The 21,224-nt window shown below is 35.9% G+C and overlaps 1 protein-coding gene across 1 annotated transcript in view; it reads right to left on the reverse strand.

The window, feature by feature from the left end:
- The window catches only part of LOC121431775 (protocadherin Fat 4-like), a 64,087-nt gene extending 43,628 nt beyond the window's left edge, over positions 1-20,459 (reverse strand). The window contains exons 1-12 of the mRNA XM_041629476.1: positions 20,370-20,459; positions 16,357-16,508; positions 12,908-12,973; positions 12,304-12,393; positions 11,003-11,098; positions 8,413-8,526; positions 5,987-6,197; positions 5,166-5,287; positions 3,988-4,173; positions 3,330-3,470; positions 1,401-1,559; positions 500-702 (exon numbers count right to left, since the gene is read on the reverse strand). Of these exons, the coding sequence (XP_041485410.1) occupies positions 500-702; positions 1,401-1,559; positions 3,330-3,470; positions 3,988-4,173; positions 5,166-5,287; positions 5,987-6,197; positions 8,413-8,526; positions 11,003-11,098; positions 12,304-12,393; positions 12,908-12,973; positions 16,357-16,500 (1,532 nt within the window). The 5' untranslated portion in view covers positions 16,501-16,508; positions 20,370-20,459. The remainder of the gene's footprint in view (positions 1-499; positions 703-1,400; positions 1,560-3,329; positions 3,471-3,987; positions 4,174-5,165; positions 5,288-5,986; positions 6,198-8,412; positions 8,527-11,002; positions 11,099-12,303; positions 12,394-12,907; positions 12,974-16,356; positions 16,509-20,369) is intronic.
- Positions 20,460-21,224: the final 765 nt, after the last annotated feature.

Below are 21,224 nucleotides of genomic sequence, written 5' to 3' on the forward strand. Positions count from 1 at the left end.
AATTTTTTATTTTTCATTTTGCCATCTTTGTCCCCATGAAAGGGGCTCCCCTTCTCTCTCCTTCTTTCTTCTTCCTTTGTATTGTTTATCGGGGGGGGGGGGGTGTAAAGCGTGGCTGAGTGTGTGGTTTTCTTGGTTTTTTTTAATTTTTTTTTTAACTTCATCAAATTTTTTCGATTTAATTGAATTGTAAATGTGGAAAAATCATGTTCAATATGAGATTTATCTATAGATTATAAATATGTTTGTGTTTTGTGACTATATTCATAGAGGTTTCAAGAAAATTCTCTTCTGTATTACTATTTCCTTTATGATTATGAACCGTTAGAGAAATATGTACAGATTGATTCTAAGTTTACTTTTCGATTAATCAATTCAAAATGTTAATGTATGAATTCTGAATCAATTAGAATAATGATTTAATGTTATTTATTATTTTCATATGTTGTGTATTATGAGGATAAATAAGATATGATTTTAAAGCAAAACACAATCTAACCTGTAGTATGTTCCTCTCTGATCAACCGCTTCGACAAGTAGCGTGTATTGTTGAACCGTTTCCGCATCTAAGTCGGTGCCATCGACCACGGATACGACACCGCTATCGACATCGACACCGAAGACATTCTCCCCACCGTCTGATGCCATTTGCAGACGATAAACGATCCCCTCAGAGGTCACGTCAGAATTCGTTGCTTCCACCTAGCCACAAAATGGGGATTTGAAATAGAGATCGGAAAAAACATTGTCTTTCGTCGCATGAATAATAATGATAATAACATTGAAATGATGATGACAACATAGCAATAATTGATATTATATACATAATTTAAAATATTATTGATGATGAAAATAATAATAGCAATAATTTGAACATGATTATTTCGATAATAAATATATATAAATAATAAAGATAATAATAATAATAACAATAATGATAATAAAAATAGCAATAACACGAAACGTTTATATACGCATAATACAATGCTTCCATCTATTCTAAGCGCTGCATACTATTACCCCGACTTTACCACAGCTACCCTGATAAAGGACAGTAGAACATTCTAGGAATTCCTAATATCTATCTGGGGGGGGGGATAACTGATACCCACTCTATCAAGAGGGGACCAGGGCCCGTTGCATAAAAGTTACTAGTGGTAACTTTGCAATCCAATGGTAACTTTCACGGAGTCCTTGATTTTGATTGGCTGTTGATTGGGCCACGTGCTAAGAGTGGCAACTGAAGATTAACGCCTTGCCAAAATATGCGAGTGCTGCGGTGCTTGAAATTGGTACAAAATCCTGGTGACTCATCCACTGATCCACAACACCCCATGCATAGCGCATATTATCTTAATATTGTTATCTTCATTCAAATTTGTTTAGAATTTGACACTTGCCTGAACAACTTCTGTACCATCCGTTGCATTTTCCGCTACTTCTCCACGGTAACGGCTTTCAGTAAAGTTAGGCGCCAATCCGTCGGGCGTTAGCTGCACAGTGACGTTCGTAACCGAATCGTCACACTCCACATCTGTCGTGTTATCACTCAGATAAATCTTTAAAAATAATAAGGAAGAAAAGAAGATAAGTAAACATGTAATGAGTATGACCATTGCAAAATTTAAACGTATGCAGGAGTGCATGTATCAAATAATCTTAATAGTTCAAAGAAAATGAATGTTTCAACACTTTTTACAACGTACTCAAATGCAATTAGCAATATTCACGTATTCCTATCTTAAGGGTTTATTGCCGTCAAAAAAGTGCAATTCATTCATATAATACGTTTACCTTAATTGAAATTTAACTTCTCAAGAACCACTTTTATATTCATGGGTACAAAATTCTGGCACAGCATCCCACTTGAGCTACAATCATGTCCTACTATATTATCGTTTATAAAGAAAATACATCCTGCAAAATGATAATTAGTGCAATTTATGTAAACATGCTACATGTCCATTTCTATTTCTGTCTACTATATACAATCTCATTTTCGTTTCCATTTATATTGTCTTTTCTCTTTCTATCTCTTGGCTTTGATATTTTTTAAACAGTTCAGTTTGGTTTAGGCTATTGGTGTTTCCACCATTTTCAATTAGCTATGTAGATTTTGCATGTACTATAGCTTTATCTCTCTCTCTCTCTTTCCATCTTTAATATTTGTTTTGATATTTTCTTTATGTGATATATATTCCTGTATGTAATTTGATGATTATGTTTGTGTTTTATTTGAATACGGAAATAAATGAAGTTGAAGCAGTTGTTTGGTTTAGATGTCGTAAATTTTCCATTTACATGTACTATGTTTACGCTGTTTATATATCAGATGTGTTGTTGTGCATGTGGGGAGTGTGTGTGTACGTGTGTGTGAGGGTGTGCGTGTGTGTGCGCGAAATTGTGTGTAAGTTTATTAAACACAATTTCTGCAATGCTGAGTGTAAAACAGGTTTTCGGCTTTTCCTTCGCACATAACCAACCATACATGATACGTCCACACTACTTCTACATCTACCAAAGATCTTACCTAGTATTAACTGAGTGCGTATAGGGGTCTTCTAATGTGTGTGTGTTCGGGGAATTAGCTCATATCAACTGAGTGTGTAGATGTGTGTGCGTGCTTAGAATAGGTGTCTTGTGTGCACATGAGTGTGTGTGTTCGGAGAAGAGTCTTTAATAGGTTTGTACGTGTGTTTATTCAGAAAATTGGTTTAGAATCGTGTGATTGTGTGTATTTAAGAAAGGGGTAAAGTGTGGGTGTGGATGTATTGAGAAAAGAGGTCTAACATGGGTATATATTTTGTGTGTTCATGAGAGGGGCTGTAATGTGCGGTTAAAATGTATCTAATGGGGGTGGGTAGTGTGTGGTCATACAAGACAGGTTTAAAGTGAGTGTGGATGGGTGTGTATTTATAACAGAGGGGTCTTTAAGTCTGCAAGCACAGAAAACACACTGTCTGCAACGTTGAGTGTAAAACAGGTTTTCGGCTTATTCTTCGCACATACCCAACGATACGTCCACATTACTTTTACATCTACCAAAGATCTTACCTCATATTAATTGAGTGCGTAGATGTGTGTGTATGTTTAAGATAGGGGTCTAATGTGTGCGTGTGTGCGGGTGTGTTTGTGTGGGGGGAATAAACTCGAATCAACTGAGTGTAGATGTATGTGCGTGTTTGGGGGTATAATGTGCGTGTGGGTGTGTGTGTTTGTAGAAGAGTCTGTAATTGATTTGTACGAGTGTTTAACCACAGAAGAAAATTCAATGGTATGAAGTAAAATTGAGTATGAATAAAAAAATAATCTTTAAACAAAAATCCTACCTGTAGTTCTGTATCATCGGTGATTGTTTCCGTATCCAAAAATTTGATGTAAAATGAGGGATAATCACTTCCTTCTTGTGTAGACACCATAACCAGCTCAACTACATCATCAGGGACAATAAAGTAATCTCCGACGAAAGTCTGTATGAAATATAGACAAACACAATAATTCCACATACAGTCAAAGAGAATACTTTTACATTTTACATTCAGGAATTAACATCATGAAAAATTATTAAACCAAACTTTAGCCAAATCTGCAGACTTCTCGATTATAAAAAAAATATATTGGTGGCGGTATTACGAACAGAGAACTATATGGATATTGAATACTGGATGAATATTAGAGAGTACGGGATGGCTTACTTAAAATGAATGAAACAATATATTTATGCAAACCATACTATAGTGAATTACGTAATGCAAGCGAGACTTGTTATATGTCATTACTGTGTGTATGTATAATGTATATATTTTTTCTTGTCTTTTTATGTGCATTTGTTAATAATGTTGATGCTTGATTGTGTGATACATATTCTGCTGTTGTAAAGGTGATACGTGCTTAACAAGCCTTAAACGGAGCTCTTTCTCAAAGGGCCCCTGTTCTTATATCTTGACTCTGGACTGCAAGATATTTAAGAATAGACATGCATATTACCAAATCTTCGTCGGTCATGCTAATGATCAGCCGTTCGCTCCCGTCATCGACGATCACGAAGGGGTCTGCGTCTGTCAGTTGTCCAGAGTAGCTATCCGAGATGAAACTCGGACATTCGTTGACGTCTGCGACTGTCACGCTTAAGTTCGCTTGTCCTACCATCTCACAATTGTTCTGCTGCACCGCCTTTCATTAAAAATAGAAAAATGAATTTTCAGCATAAAATTATTTTCATAGGAAAGCCTTCAAAATCAAGGTGATTTGTCAACACATCATCATAGATCTAGTACCATTACATTAACACAATCCAAACTTGAGCACGATCATGGAATCCGAGATGGAAATCTATCACGAGAAAGATCGCCAACACAAATAAGCGCATTTGGGACAGTGTATAATAAAAGACCCGAGAACTAGCTGGAATGCAATGCGTATTTTGTAGATTTCTGAGCAAAAATTACACTTTTCCTTCCATAAGGTCATTTTCTGGACACTGCGAGATCGTTACATCATATGACATTTATATTTTAGGGTAGGGCCTTCAAGAAAATTATGAAGTTTATATAACTACCAATGATGATGATTATATTGTTAATTGTGTCAAAGGCGAATGAAAACTGCATTGGTAATTGTAAAGATGACTAGGATCATGAACATGATGACCACGATGTCGACGGCGAAGAAGAAGACTTCGATGATGACTTGTTGATGGTAGTGAAGGTTGGGATAGAAGATTTGGTGGAGGGGGGGGCTATAAGATGATGATGGGTAATTATAATGACATTTATGGTTGTGGTGATATTAGTAGGCCTAGTGAAAAAGAAACAAAACTGCCAACCATTATGTAGGATCGCACACACACCCACACGCACCCCACCCACACATATGCAAATTCACACACCCTTCCGACACAAACACACACTAACAGGTGCGCACACACTTTTTTCAACAGGGATGTACACCCTCACACACACCCACCCTTGCCCACTCCCCTCGCACCCCCGCGCACACACCCATTTTAATAGACATACACACTCAGATATCACAAAAAATCACCAACATACCGCACTGTTCACCTTGGTTCAACAAACTATATCGAGCTAAACAAAAGGAAGATAGAGGCTCACAATCAAGACGGAAGAGAAGATGACAGCACTAGTTGATGTTCACTCATTTACCTGTATGGTAATTATGCAGGGTTCCAAAGATGTCTCGTAATCAAGTTCCTTCTTTAGGGTCACTTCAGCGGTGTCTGGGTCAATCGCGAGATAGTCTAAGCATCCCCAATCCCCACTTTGTCCTGCAAAAAAGAACCGAAAAAAAATCGGACAACGGTTTGATTAATTTATACTTAATACATTATCAAGCATTACTATACTATGTACATATAAATCGTTTTCAGAATGGATGTTGCACAAATATTCACGTTCGACTATTAATGCCATGCTAATATTCCCGATTATCATGCTTACCAAATTTCATCGTAATAGAAAGATAAATGTGTTGGTTATGTTTAAAACAATTCGTAATTGATACATAATATGTGTTACATCATGGGCAAGCTTTCTCACATGACCATTCCTCAGGATGAGTAACATTCCAAGCGAGATATTAAGTAAGCATGCCCGACATAGCAAATATTGCATACACTAGGTGATTAGAATAGCACCTCAGTGAACTCTATGCTTATCTTTTGCATTTCTTCGTTGAATGCATTAGCATGTTGCAACTATAAAATGCTTGGTCAACTGTTGAATACCAGTCGCTGGTTCACGCAATGTTGCTTTCTATAATGGATCTCACGAAAAGCACAATTGAAAAGTATATATGCTCATCTCATTAAATATTAAACCACCAAGCCACTTTAGTACCAATGACCGTCCTCTGATCATGCAAAGAATGGACCTACGAATTGGCTTACCATTCTACTTCAAATGAGCTTCTGATCATGCGCAGAACGGAATACGAACTGGTCTGTTTGCACGTTATGAGCACTCACCAATAAAGCTGTACTGAAGAGGCGTGTTCAGGGTGTCGCCACCCGTGGCTGATATATCCGTATAAACAAACGACGAATCTCTCTCGGGAATTGTGACGTCATAATTATCCCGGCTGAATACCGGTTGTTGGTCATCTGTATCATTAACTAGAACCATGATGGTAACGTTGCCTTCTTTTGGGTCAAATCCACTAGAACAGGGGGTCCCATCCTGTAAAAGAGCCAAAACGTATGGTCAAGAAAATGAAACATTTATATGGCTGTGAAAAATAATGCACCTGAATTTCTTCATCTTATTGCAACATGCACATCTTTGTTCTAATAATACATATCGCATTTCCATCGGGGTAATTGTTGTATTTTGTCTTTGGGGATTGACCTTGATGTATCAACTTTATCTTTGCAAATCTCCTTCACATTTTTAATTTCATCTGTGGGCCTATTTGTGTCACATTTTCTTGCTCTTTATATAATTTTGTGTCTTGACTATATAGACCAGTTCGTAGTTACTTCATGGGCAATTTTGGTCAAATGACCTTTCATTTCTTTCATCATGATAGGCAGATTTCAAAACAAGATATTACGTAAGTTTGCCTTACATGACAGGATGAAGAAATTGAATAGACCAGGTGACTAGAATAGCACACCAATGAACACTTAATGAAGGTTTTTGTTGCATTCCTACTTTGAATGCATATCTTAGTATGTTGCACAATGTACTTGACAAACTGTGAAATACCAGTCGTTCTTGGAAGCATTGTTGTTTTTTGTGGATGTAAATGAAAACGATAATTCAAAAGAATGAATACTCAAGACATCAAAGTTGGTGCTTATCTCATTGGATTTTAAAGCGCCATGTTACTTTAGTACAAATGACCTACTTCTGATCATGCGTAGAATCTTTTGATCATGCGCAGAAAGGAACTACGAACTGGCTTATTGATATTTGTATGTGTTTTTTTTTACTAAGTTTGTGGAAATAAAATGTGAATATGAATTTATCTGATGTAAGAAAAAGAATAGCCACAGTGGACAAGATGCAGTGGTGTGCAGGGCACCGAACCCCTGACTTTAATTTGTAATCAGGTGCATTCGACCACTTGGCCATGGGGTCTCCACCTATCTGAAGAATGGACAGAGCATAAAGACTATATCAGTCCATGTTAGGTCCCATAGAAAATTGACTAAACCTTGTTTTTTCATATATACAATATTTTTTTATGGTTTCTTGTCAATTCGAGGGTGCTGATTATGAATCTGAATGATGCCACTCGCGTAACCTTGAGCATTTTCCGCAAATTGGCAACATCTATTATGGCCGCCAAAATATGCAAATTACCAATGAAAATCATAAAATTGCCCGCATATTGGCTATAAAATGCATTAAATTGTGTGGCATAAGTGAAATACTCTCTGAAAAAAATAATTCATGACAAAATATTTATTTTCTTGATATTCAAAATGGCCGCAATATAATAGGCCCCTGTATATTTTATTATGTGCAATATGAATAGGGAAAACTAATTTTCACACAAATGACAGCAAGTTTCAATAGCAATTTTTCGCACCGCCACGCAGAATTCTAGAACAAAGTACAAACATTGATGATGCCGGTCAAATGACAATGACCAACAGGGATATCTTTGTTGAAACATGGTGAACCGGCGGAACAGCAGTCTGTCCTAATTTTTGGAGCAAATTTTTGCGATAAAGCCTTCTTGGTTGCTCATTGTCATGAAGGGTATTTGACAATGACAATGCATTTTCTTAGTTCTTGAAAACGTTCTGCATCGCGGTGCTAAAACCTTCCATCAAATTAAAAGCGGCGGTAAGCAATGCTCCTGTCCCAATTCATCATGGCCTATACTATAGTGAGTGGTTAATGTTTAAGAGGTTTAGGGTAAGAGATATGCGATTTGTAGTACAGAGTCTAACATTAATCTTGATGTTTTTGTATTTTTATTTGGCCTATAAAATGTACATTTCGCACAAAAGCTTTTAGCACAAGAGGACGTGAAACTTATGCTTATGACATCAATCAATAGTTTTTATTACCAAAGCCTTTGGAAAGATATCGGAGTCAGGGTAACACATTCTTAGTAATTTCCTCAATTTCATGGAATATAAATTAAAACATACATATTACCTTCCTCAAATAGATTTGATGAAGTATTGTGTATTTTTTTATAATACGTATTTACCATGGTTACGTTGCAAAGGACACGCCATGGAAGAACAGCGGCATTATGTTAACACCGCTGAAATGGGCAATCCTCCATATTTGATTTCACAATTTTTTTCGTTTTCTTCTTGTAATTTGATTATGTATATAATTGTTTTTATATGGAAATAAATACAAACAAACAAGATGGCTATCATGGTCACTCTGAGCCTTATTAAAAAGCAATAACAAAAATTCAACTCACCTTTACTATCAATGTAAAATTATACGACATCTGGGTTTCATAGTCTATCTCGTCATTCAAAAGTAGAAACACTTGACCAGATTGGCAACCAGAAGTTACTTGAAAAGGCACGTCCTGGTTTTAAAAGAAATTAATATCTTATGTATCAATGAATATTGGCATGATCATGAGCCTCATCTTAAAGTTAAGAGGCCAGGTGTGGTAACCCATTAGAAGCGAAGCAGGATGAAAGAAACTATAACACATCTAAAAGAAAAATGGTTCACAACTGTCGCCGGCCTTTTGTCGATTGTATAAAAAATGAAAGAGGGGAAAGGCGTTTTATCACCAATTTTTTTTTTTTAATCCACCGTAGCTTCCTCGAACAGGATGTCCTGTTCCCTTTTGCATAGTGTTCAGTTATTTGATATCTATTTGATCTTATTATGTAGTAGGCCTACCGAAAGAGCTTAACTTGTATCCCTTTATAAGAATTCTAATCATTATTTGTAATTATTATTTATTATAAGAATGTCACTAATCAACGTGATCGTTCCATATGCAACAATTCAATCATGTTATAACGTAATTCAACACAGTAATCTTAAATATGAAAAATTCAATAATATTTCCATGTCTAGATTTTTACATTACAATAATGCTTGAACATGCATATAACCTTTGATATGGTATATATATATATAAATATGCTTCGACCACTATTGTGCTATGTGCAGCATTATATTAGGTCAGACATAAAGAAAGAGGCTGAGGATGTAGCAATATTGGTTCACTCGAGTCCTTTAATGCCAACCTTTCGACCTTTCAACGACTGGTCTTCACCAGGGCTTAAATAGGCAAGAGAAGTTAAGTGTGTTGGTACAGTAAAAAAATCGAAACCTTAGCATAATGTTATATATAAGTATTGTAAGAGCAATTACATTCATGTATTTAGTTATTTCCTCTTTGAGGATATTCATAGCATATAATGATTAAAAATATTCCAGAATGTCTCAGTAAAGCTTTGTTAGGTATGCTTATTCAAAGGTCAAGTACACCCCAGAAAATTTGGAATCAATAAAGACAAATCAAACTAGCATAATGCTGAAAATTTTATCAAAATCGGATGTAAAATAAGAAATTTATGAAATTTTAAAGTTTCACTTATTTTTCACAAAACAGTGATATGCACAATTCCGTGACATGCAAATGAGAAAGTTGATGATGTCCCTCACTCACTATTTCTTTTGTTTGTTATTGTTTGAATTATACAATATTTCATTTTTAAACAGATTTGACAATAAGGACCAACTTGACTGAACCATATAGTATTAAACAATGTTAATTCCACCTGTTTAGGGAGGAATTAATCGTTGTATCACTTGATAATGAGAAGAAAATTAGCATATTTCATATAATTAAATACAAAAGAAAATAGTGACCATTCTCCTCATTTGCATACCGACCAGGCATATAGCTGTTTTGAGAAATTAAGCAAAACTTTAAAATGTCATAACTTTCTTATTTTACATCCGATTTCGACAGAATTTTCAGTGTTGTGCTTGTTGGATTTTTCTCTTTTTATTCAAATATACTATATGTTGGAGTGGACTTGTCCTTTAATGAGACCGAGTATTTTTTCTTATTTCTAGAATGCACAAAGATGGACAATATAGACTGCTAAACAATAGAGCCTGCCAGCAGTGGAGAATCACAATATGATTATCTATTTTGTTTACATTGTTAATTTCACTGAGGTCATTCAAGAGTATTCTAGAATTGCTTTAGAAAGAAGGCGAATGTTCTTTGTAAAGACAGTACTACAAGCTTCCAGAATAGTAGAAATGTATATATATATATATATATATATATAATATATAAGCTGGCAGTTTCCTCATCATATCAGTTTCACACCAGTCTTTACTTCAGAGGATAGTTTATTTCCAACTGGAATACAACATTTACATTATGTGGAATTATTTGCACGCCATCAATTAACAGTGTCTGTTTACAGTTATTTTGACAGAGGAATTCTCAATTCTCATCAACCTGTTTTAATGAACGCTTTTCACCCCCCCCCCATGGATTGCGAAAATCGACTGTTAATCTTCATCAACATCGTCTTCACGGACATTTCAACTCGTTACAGTGACTCTTATTATTCTTAGTGTTTCAACATCAATTTCATCATCGTCAGCATTGTGGACATTGATTTAACGAACCTTTGCCAGTCAACATGGATGTATTTTGGAATATACATTTGGACTAATCAGAACTGCCACTTTAAGAGATGTAAGATTATTATTTTTAGTTTGTTTAGTGTATGATTGATCTATTTCCTGTAAAGAAGTATTGTAACGATAAAAATGAGTGTGAACCCATTGCTACATCCACAGCCTTTTTCTTTCTACCACACCTATTTAATAATGATGATAATGGTGATGACAATAATAATAATGATGACGATGATGATGATAATGATAATAATTAAATAATAATAATAATGATAAATACTCTTGATGATAATTATTATTATTAACTCTTAAGTTAAAGTAACATTATCAATATTAAGTATATAAAAATAACGTTTGAAATGTATCATAATACGCACATCTGAGATATTGTAACTTAATTCCTCATCTGATCCGTCCTTATCAATAGCTTGAATGTTGACATCTGTCACCAGCAGCGTACCTATCTCTGCGTTCTGAGATTAGATAAGAGAGAGAAGAGAGAAAATAGGGAGACGTAAAAAGAAAGAATGAGAGAGATAGGGAGAGAAAGAGAGAGATGGAGATAGGTGGAGAGTGAGGGGGAGGGAGAGCAGGAGAAAAGACACAGAGAGGGGGAAGCCGAAGAGAGAGAAGGGGATGAGAGAGGAGAGAGCAAAGTAAAAAGTACAACATCATGATGATAGTAATAAATAAATAATAAGGCTTTGCAGAGCGCACGCAGGGGCGTCGATCCATTTTTCAGATGGAGGGGGGGGGGGCAAAATCATGGATCAATGTTCCAAAGGCGCTTGATCACACAACCCACCCACATAGACCAATATATATATATACATATATTTCAATATATATATATATATATATATATGACTCATGAGAAAGAGACATATATCACACCAACAAATTATAATGCGAGCGCGAAGCGCGGCTAATTTTTTTAGTATACTTACCTAAAAACAGGAAAAGGGTACCTGTTTAAGATTAACTCATGAGGAGGATACATATCTCACTACACAGATAATGCGAGTGCCGAGAGCGAGCTCAGAATTCTTTATATGCTGACCTGAAAGCTTGATATTCTAAGCATTCTTGTAACAATGATGAAAATGGGTATTTAAAAGAACAATAGATGCGAATCGCGCTAGCTGAAAATTTTGATATTTCAATATGAAAAAGATTGACAGTTTAATGAACGTTTTTAATAAGGAACAAGATATAAATCCAACAAAGGATTATTGCAAATCGAAGCGGGACTTGTTTTGAGGTTTAGACCTGAAAACTGGACATTCTATTCACCTATTTAATCCCGAAAAGTATGGGTTTTATGCTAAAGAAATGATGCGGGCGCGAAGCGCGATCTGAGATTGTTTATATTATACTCTGAAAAACGGACATTTTGAGCACGATTTTAAATAAAGAACGAGTTGTGTATGTTAATCTCGCTTGTCGATTTCTGTGTAACATAACAATCTTATTTTATTTTTGCACATTCGGAATTATTGGGGGAGCAAAACGATAAGTTTGCCCCTCACATATTTTCATGGGTGGGGCGATTGTTTAAAAAAAATGACAGTGTTTTTAATGTTTACGATGTGGTATGGACCTGGGTTTCTTGAAAACTTTTTTTAAAATTGACTTATTTGAATAAAGATGGCAAGTATATCATGTATGCTGGACTTACCTCTGCTATTGTGGCAGTGATGATGTTGATGACATCGAAATAGGGTGCGTGTTCGTTAACGTCTCTCACACTCACTTTATGACTCAACGACTATTCGTGATAAAAGAGAGGCAGACAGATTTGATAATAATGAATTTAGTAAAATTTCGCCAAAAATTAGAAAAGGTGGACACCAGATGTGCCCGAGATGTCCCGAAAGCACTAATTCCGGCAGATTTGAAGACGACGATTTGTCGTTAATGACTAGCATTTAAGACTGGTAAATTCTGTAATAATAACAGCTATGAAAATAAAAAGGTGATGATGATGATGATGATATAGTAGCCTAAAACAATAATAATGACAATGAGATAACAAATATGATAATAACAATATGATTATCATTATTATTCATAATAATGATAATAAAGATGACAGTACTACTACTACTACTACTACTACTACAACCACTATACTACAACTATACTACTACTACTATTACTACTACTACTACTACTATTACTACTACTACTACTACTACTAATGATAATGATAACAGTAATAATAATGATAATGTTAACAATAATAATATAGTAACGAGGAAGAGAATAGATAACTGACTTACATCAACTCCGCTACTCCAGCCATCTCCGTCATTACAATCGATGACGAAATTGATTTTCGATTTAGTCTAAACAAAACATAGAAGTCATAATTAATGTGGTGAATGGTATCCACAAATAACTTAAATTATCCATACTACTGATTAGTGTTATTCAAATGTTTGTCATTATCATTTTAATTTCAAAGAAATAGCAAAGACACAGACATACTCCCAGACACACCATAAAACACATTTCTGCACGCCCAGTCTGCTCACTCACCTAATTACAATTAAACGTGTAGGCCTGCACCCAATCCCATTTGAAATGTGAAAGCTTTTATTATTCAAGTATATTAATATCTACATGTATATAGAAAAAAGATAGAACCTACAGCTCTAATCTTATATGCTCACATCCGTTACTAGACGAATACTTGCATCAGGTTCCACGGGCCTAATCACAACTGGCAGGCAAAAAAATATTCATTCGATTTTAGACTTCTTTGTACTGTTTGTTTGTTTTTCTTCATAATATTGATGATATTTTAATTGTATATTTATTTCGCATTATGTATCTTAATTGTTTATAGATGTAATGTGATTTTAATATGTACGTATGAACGTTCAGAAGGACAGCCATTGGTTGAAGTTCGTTTACCGTGTTGAAATAAAATAAATGAAATTAAATTTTTTAATTTGATATTGCTGATTGACAAAAATATATGAATATGACCTACAAATTAACACTGATTCTATATAGGGAGGTTACCTACTGAACTTCCCTTTTTTCACATTGGAAAGAGATATCACTACTATGGAACTATTTTTTTTACTGGCGGAAGAGTTAGGGCAATTTTACTCTCTGAAGTGACGAATTTGATCCCGTCAGGTGTAGTCTTCATAAACGCCGATATATTCTTAACATGAGCCGGTCGAGGTACTCTTTTCTGGTCAGATATGGAATGTCAGACATGTATCCTATCGACTGGTAGTAAACATTCACCCCTCGAATATTCTCCTTATTTTTAATGATTTTTTTAAAGTGCCACTTTAACACACGAGTCTATGGGTAATAAATGTGAAACCATCATCATGATCACATGCAGAGCAGGCAAAATCGGGCGATAATGATGCAAAGAGAGACAAAGAGACACTGGGAAACTAAATTAATACTTCCTCTCATGCAAATAAGTGCAGGTGTAAGTGTAATATTTCATCAAATTTTCAGAAGATGAAAGATATTATCATTTACTATTTTGAAATAAAATGGAGAAAAGCATCTCTTCCTTATTCCTGCCTTCCCTGGTTTTCCTCTTTTCTTGTTTTTTTTGCATACAATCACGCGGCGCATTAACCAGGTCCAGTTGATGCAAATCCTCAACCACATACACCTTCACGCGCACTCCCCCAACAGCCCCCCACACACAGACACACATCCAGACAACCGCACACCATTACTAGTCTGTAGGCACAGACCCTGATTGAAACTTTGATCAACAAGTGACTCTCCACGCAAAGACTAGCACATACAAAAAACTTGCTGTTTCAATTCACACAGGGCATGAGTAGGCTGCAATTCAGACCCTTAATCTCGAGTGAAGGGTTTGCACAGCAGACTACACCATCAACAGCAGCACTAGAAATTCACATAGGCCTAAACAACTACGATCAATTCAATGCGAAATGTGTATATTCCTTTAGCTTTAAAGGAAACCAAATCCCAAGAAGAGAAGCAATCTTATTGGAAAGAGTCAAATGAGAGGAACAATTTAAAAAAAGTTTCATCAAAATCGGTCATGAAATAAGCAAGTTATGGGAGTTTGAAAACTCTTGTTGTACTTCCTACGGGCATCCTCAAATTGGCAAACGTGCTTCAAAATGGCCGTTTTTGTGGACAACTCTCCGTTTGTTTTGTACACAAATATTCAGATTTTCCTCATTATCTTTCAAATTGCATCTGGCCTCCTTCTGAGCACAACATATGTCATGGGAAAATATAATCCACACCATATATGTCAAGGTCAGGAGAAGATAATGTGAGATATGTAAAATAAAGGGAAAATCTGAAAATATATGTACAAAACAAATGGAGAGTTGTCCACAAAATCACCCATTTTGAAACACGTTTGCCAATTTGAGGATCCACATTGAAAGTACAACAAGACTTTTTAATCGTCCATAACTTGCTTATTTCATAACCAATTTTGATGCAACTTTTTTTAATTGTTCCTCTCATTTTACTCTTTCCAATAAGATTGCTTCTCTTCTTAAGTTTTGGTTTCCTTTAATTTTACGCGATAAGTTAATATTTTGCACTGTTCTCTATCTGACATAGACACGGACCTGGCCAAGGAGGATTATCTATTGTTACTGGGGGTGCTGTGACAATACTCAGCACCCCCAGTGACAATAGAATAATCCTCCTTGGCCACTCCAAGGACATAGAAACCAACCTAATTTTTCTTTTAATAAATGCTTATATATATATATATATATATATATGTATGTATAACAATGGTAAGCTACGCCTACCATTGTTCTCTTCATCCATTTCTTTACACTATATATATATATATATATATACATAAATATATTTTTATTTGAAATCAGTCGGTCCTTAGAACTGGCGGGGTTTCGGATTCCGGTGACCAAGGTGACCCGATTATTGTAAAAAGAAAATAAATATTGCTATGGTGCGCCAACGCATTAAATAACGCATTAATTCATCGTTAACAATTCCCTTGGAGAGGAACTCCAAGAGGAACTCCTGGATGTAAATATGATTTAAACAGATAAAGAAAAATCAGACAAAAAAAAACACTTGAAAATTTGATCAAATTCAAAATTTTACTCTATTAAAGATATAAATATTTTCAGCCCGGAGCTTCCCTTTAAGCTGTCGGTTCTCTGGCTACTTGATTACAAGCACTCAGGTTCGCTGATAGCAATATCAGGGGAGCGTTTCGTCAACATTTTTGTCCGACAGGTTGTCAGGTCTGACAAATGTCCTCGATTATGATTGGCTGAGAGGCACTGTTGACAAATTTCATTGATTATAATTGGATAACTGTCGGATACTTGTCGGATATGAAAACGTCTAACAAGTCCTTTCATGAACTACCCCCAGGTAAAACAAATCAACTCAAATTACATAGCGAAGGCATCTTTGACTAAACGATTAAAGATGTTTCGGCTACGTTTATAATTTATGTGTCTTTATAATCTTGTAATATGGAGCAGGTATAGCTCCATGCTTGTACTTTTACTTCTCTGTTTATATCATAACCGGTGACACGATATTTGTCCCGGTCTTAATATTTCAGGGGTGGAGTTAGGTTTGTAATAGAGTTTTTGGTTCAGAAAAATGTAAAGATAAAGATTAGTGGTTATTTAGTTTTGGAGTTTAACGCGCAGATTTTCAATCGGAGCAATAATCGCCGGGACAATTGTCACGGAATCAGTAAACTTACCTCAAAGTCGAATCCTCCATCATAGAAAACTTGGCCACCCTCAATACTGAATATATCCTGCGCCTCTTTGTCAGCGGAATTGGGAGATATTCGAATGGAAACATTTTCTTGAGGCTGGTCCGATGTTACTGTGACATTGAACATATGTGTTCCTGCAAGGTAAGGGAGAGAGAGGTATTGAGAGAGGGAGTGAGAGAGACTGGGAGAGAGAGAGAGAGAGAGAGAGGGGGGGGGGGTAGACAATCTAATTCAACGCTCCCAGTTTTCGGCAATACGGAAGAGGGGGAAAATCACAGAATTCTGAAGAACACAGAATATCACCGAAAACAATTTTTTAGGCCATAATAGTCAGGCAGCATAATTATGTCATGATTTACCGGCTACTTCGACAAATTGGCTAAGTCTGATTTTTCACTTTTATGTGATTGGTGACATCACAAGGATCAACTTTCAACTTGGTGACAAATTTCTAATGGTCATCTTGACCATGTGAGGGGTCAAAATGGGGTCAATAGGGGTCAATTTTTGAAATTGCCCTGATTGTGTCGAGTTATACATCAAATTGTTTGGTTATACTGAACAAAAAAGTGTACACAATTATATACTCTTGACCTCCCGTAAAAAAGTTATGACCGGAAATAGAAAAAGGTCAACGAACTTTCGTTACATTGTATATATATTATGGCAAATTACACTGAAGATGTTAAGAAAGCTATTTTCCGGGGGGTTCTTACTTTTCTTTTTCATGTTTGTACTTTTTTATTTTCGATTTTAATAAGTTCACCTTCAGAGGTCCTTATCCAGAAGATATTAGGGTCAAGACAAGGTCAGGGAAAGGTCAAAGTGTCAACATGTAGCTGAAATACCCTAAAAGCGACTAGAATCGTAGAAGTCTCATTTTTTAAGGGTTGTTTATTTTGAAAAGTCTGTATCTATAACATTAAATAAATTAAGATGCTTATTTAGGAACAAAAAAGATTAACAGAGATAGACGTGGAATGCGTTTAGTGTGGTATCATGGTACATGTATTGCAAGAATACATTGAAACAACTTGACAAACCCTTGTGCCCTTATCATCTTCATGATGTAATAAGTGCAACCAGCTCTTTCCGAGTGTCTTTTTTTTAAGGAAATCAATTTTAAGTTCAATTCATTTTCAATTTACTAGTCATTGATATGTAAAGAAACATTTCCTTCATTGCTTTGTCAGAATATTTCAATCAACAGAAATTATTGTATTGTAGTAGGGTATAAGTGTAATACTATGTAACAGAATAAACATCGATTGACCAGTGCCCCAGCTCCTAAGAAAGATGCATAACATTTCATTTGGATTAACTTAGGATTGAGGATGATATTCTTAGTTGGGCTCCAATTGCTCCTTAATTCAAAATGTGTGACGGTTATATTATTTCTGACAAAGAGGCAACATCATGCAGGCATGCGTATTGTAAAAGTGTATGTCAATTATGCTGATGTGATATATTCTGACCATTACTCGATCTCTGGAGCCAAGAAGGACTACACAATTCTGGTGTTGTGCTGTTCTGAGCTAATCATCGGGGCCGCTTTTGCATATTGTAAAGAGAAATTTATAGATTTCGTGCATACTTTTGGTCAATTATTATGTATCTTTCAGTAAAAAAATATGCAATTTTCTTTTACAAATTCTGGGGACCGCTGCAACCTCCGCCCGCTGCGGCATGGCCGTGGTTTACTTCAATGAAATTTGATGTGATTATTCTTTCTGGCAACATCCAGGTAGTTCACAAAGTAGGAGGAAAAAAACGACAAAAGAACATATACCCCAGTACATGACAATATTTTCTGTTGATTAAAATATTCTGTACAAACAAATGGATGAAATGTTTCTTTACATATCAAAGATCGGTAAATTGGAAATGAAAAGAACTTGAATTGAGTTCCTAAATCAAGCAACTCGGAAAGAGCTGGTTGCACTTATAACGTCATGAAGATGATTTGATTTTTTATAGGATTTGTCAAGTCGTTTCAAGGTATTCCTGCAATAAAACATGATACCACACTCAAACTATTCGACGTCTATCACTGTTTATCTATTTTGTTCCTAAATGAGCACATTCTACCCCCTTTTTATCTAATGGATAATGTCTTCTTAGAGACTTTTCAAAATGAAGAACCTACTTCTAAATTCAAACCGCGTTTATAGTGTATTTTGGCTACCAATGAAAGTTTGTTGACCTCTTGACCTTTCCCTGACCTTGTCTTGACCCTTAATATCTTCTGGATAACGACTTCTGAAGATGAACATATTAAAATGAAAAATAAAAAAGTACACACATGCAAAACAGAAAAAACGAAAATATTAGCTTTTTATCACCTTCAGTGTAATTTGCCATAAAAATATACATGTAACGAAAGTTCGTTGACCTCTTGACATTTCCGGGCATAACTTTTTAATGGGAGGTCAAGAGTATATAGTTGTGTACATTTTTTTGTTCAGTATAGCCAGACAAACAATTTGATATATGACTCAACACAATCGGGGCAATTCCAAAAATTGACCCCTATTGACCCAATTTTGACCCCTTACATGGTCAAGATGACCATTAGAAATTTGTCACCAAGTTGGAAGTTGTTCCTTATGATGTCACCAATCACATAAAAGTGAAAAATCAGACTTAGCCAATTTTTCGAAGTAGATGACATATGCTGCCTGACTATAACAGGTCAAGCTATTAAAAAAACAAACGCAACGAAAACAATCAAAATCAAAGCAATATACAATATATCAGTAGATCAGTTGACAATGGTGAGCTTTTGCAACCACTAAGCAGACGCTTTATGGAACGTTGAGAATCTAAATTGTGAAAAGCCCTTCATGAAAATCGGTGAATGTGTCGTCAAGGTGGGTGTTTCATAAAGCTGTTCGTAAAGTTACGCAAGACTTTCCGCACGACTGGTGACCTTTCTTGTGCCACACTACACTGTAAAGCTGTGGTGTTCAAACTGACACCAATTGGTGTTAATAGAGGACCACACCCTGAGGTGTTAAAATTACACCCTAGAGATTGAACATAACACCAAAGAGTGTAAATGTAACAACCAAAGGTGTTGTATGTTGCTGTGTATCCCTATGTACCTCACTTAGCACCTAAGATCATGTTCCAGTCGTGCGTAAAGTTGTGCGTAACTTTACGAACAGCTTCATGAAACACCCACCTGTGTTACGGAGCCCGTTGCAGAAAGAGTTGCAATCAAACGCAACTCTAAAAATCACGCGCAACTTGATTTTCAACCAATCAACAGCGCGCATTTTTGACTTGCGTTTGATTGCAACTCTTTCTGCAACGGGCCCCAGGGCTCCGTAACACAAAGGTTTGCGATGAATCGCAAATATGAAAGAACCGCTCTGATTGGTCCCTGGTCAGTATTTTAAACCAAATGCGCGTGTAACATTGATATTGATTGGTCAGTTCATTTAGCGATTGATCGCTAATCTTTGTGTTACGGAGCCCAGGACTGTGGACATTATTTGCAATTTATCGTCAGCTCTGAATCTTAGGACGATCGGGGGCCCGTTGCAGAAAGAGTTGCGTTTAAACGCAACCAAGAAAAATCAATCGCAAGTCCCAAATGCGCACTTTTGATTGGTTGAAAATCAAGTTACACCTGATTTTAGAGTTGCGATTGATTGCAACTCTTTCTGCAACGGGCCCCAGGCGTCCCCGTTCACCAATTATCGACAGAGGCCTCTAAGTTGTTCATTGTGATTTGATGGACAATTTCAATAGATTCACTATGTTGTAGAATTCACCTCTGTTGCAATTGCGAAAACTCGCTATTAATCTGCCAGTTCAGCCTGTATACGCAGTGTCTGTCATCCGTTCGTCAAGCTTTAAACTTGCGATCTACTAATATTTGTGCCGTTTGCTATAGGTGCTTTATGGTACAGAAGAACTCAGAAGATTTTAATGTTTCTACAAACAAATTGCATTTTAGGAAATGAAAAAAAAAATCTTTCTAAACTTACCGTTGGGTAGTGTTTCGTCATATGGGTCGTCAAGAATACACAAAGCGTTGATACAGAGGCAATAATCATTATCCTCACAATTGATTGAGCAAGATCCTGTAAAAAAGACATGGCAATATATTTTGGATATGATGATGATGATGATAATAATAATAAGGATTATTATCATTATCATAATAATGATAATAATAATAATGTCATATTTTACCAAAGCTAGAGCCACTATAGTTCTAAAAACGGCCCTGCTTGACATGATAATGTTATTAATTACGATTCTTTCAAAGACGGACACATGAATTTGATGGCGACACCATAATAATAATAATAGGCATTTATATAGCGCCATCTATCTAGAAATATTCTACTCCGAGGCGCGTTGTTATTATTACCATTACCCCGGCTTTAGCTCGAGCTACCTTTCAGCGCTCATGCATTCAACGAACTAATCCTGCCGGGTACCCATTTACCTCACCTGGGTCGAGTGCAGCACAATGTGAATAAATTTCTTGCTGAAGGAAATTACGCCATGGCTGGGATTCGAACCCACGACCCTCTGTTTCAAAGTCAGAAGACTTATCCAGTGCACTGGGCGACAATGCTTCAACCATCCCAAGTTTAAATACAAATAAAACTATAAGATGTATCATGCTGACTATATTATAAGGTTTAGTCATGGAAATATGTATATACATGTATATAAATTGGTTTTTCAATTCTTTAACAAATCCTAATCTCCAAACATCCCTCAAACGCATATAGGCCTATAGTCCTATCTTAGGCCTACATGTAGACACTTTGACAAAGTCGTAAATTGGAGGGTTTCCATCTAAGGAAACTCTGAAAACGTGAACGCAA

The sequence above is a fragment of the Lytechinus variegatus genome, chromosome 18 (assembly GCF_018143015.1).
Source record: "Lytechinus variegatus isolate NC3 chromosome 18, Lvar_3.0, whole genome shotgun sequence".
Taxonomy (NCBI): Eukaryota; Metazoa; Echinodermata; class Echinoidea; order Temnopleuroida; family Toxopneustidae; genus Lytechinus; species Lytechinus variegatus.